We start from the raw sequence: 796 nt of genomic DNA, 5'->3' as shown, positions 1-796 counted from the left end.
AAAAAATATATATATATATATATATGAATAAGGAGGAGTCCAAGAAGGTGCAGAGGGAACTACGAGGAGGTGGAGCTCTAGAATATATTGAGAAAAGAGAATTTCAAAGAAGCCAACGATGTAAAATCCTCCAACAGGACTGTAACATAAGTCTGTAAAGTGTCCAACTTTTAGCAGTTAGTGACCTTACCAAGGGCAATTTCTATGGAATGGGATGAGCCATACTGTAGAGGTTCGAAGAGTGAATAGGGGTCAACATGGATACATCTTTTCCTCCCCTCACCGCATCTGTCTTTCCCAGTAGACTTTTCCTTTAAAGGCAGTGACTTGTGGATATTATTCCACTGTTTTCAATCAATTCCATCCACCAGTGAGATATATTATATCAGATTATCTTTCACTCCACTGCATTTGTGCCTTGCAGTTAGTAGGCCATCAACAAAATAACTGATGATACAGGGGCTTCTACAGACTCCCCAATTCATTTGGTAAAGACCGCTCAGCATCATGGTCGAGCCCTGATTCCTTTCACGACAGCTTCGAGGAGTGTCATTCCCATCACGGCCACAAGGTGGAGGCCGCCTCCCTGCTCTGGGCCCTCAGGTCGCGACCCCGGAAGCACATCCTCCATCCTCCGCCTTCTTTCCAGCAGAAATGGCGGCTGCTGCGGCGGCTCGAGTTATGTTGTTACCCGTGGCGCGGCGGCGGCTCTGGGGTTTCAGCGAGAGTCTCCTGATCCGCGGCGCTGCGGGACGGGTGAGCTTCCCTCTGCTTGTCTGGGCGCTGCCTGGGGCCA

The 796-nt window shown here is 49.0% G+C and overlaps 1 protein-coding gene across 2 annotated transcripts in view; it reads left to right on the top strand.

Annotated features, from left to right (window-relative positions):
* Window positions 1-617: 617 nt before the first annotated feature.
* Window positions 618-796, top strand: part of PMPCB (peptidase (mitochondrial processing) beta) — a 24,592-nt gene continuing 24,413 nt past the window's right edge. For both annotated transcript variants that reach the window (XM_011985133.1, XM_011985142.1), the window contains exon 1: window positions 618-756. In XM_011985133.1, the coding sequence (XP_011840523.1) occupies window positions 655-756 (102 nt within the window). In that variant the 5' untranslated portion in view covers window positions 618-654. The remainder of the gene's footprint in view (window positions 757-796) is intronic.

This window comes from Mandrillus leucophaeus, unplaced genomic scaffold, assembly GCF_000951045.1.
Source record: "Mandrillus leucophaeus isolate KB7577 unplaced genomic scaffold, Mleu.le_1.0 Scaffold1068, whole genome shotgun sequence".
NCBI classification, from domain to species: Eukaryota; Metazoa; Chordata; class Mammalia; order Primates; family Cercopithecidae; genus Mandrillus; species Mandrillus leucophaeus.
Note: the sequence above shows the minus strand (reverse complement) of the source record. Positions and strands in the feature narration are given on the sequence as shown.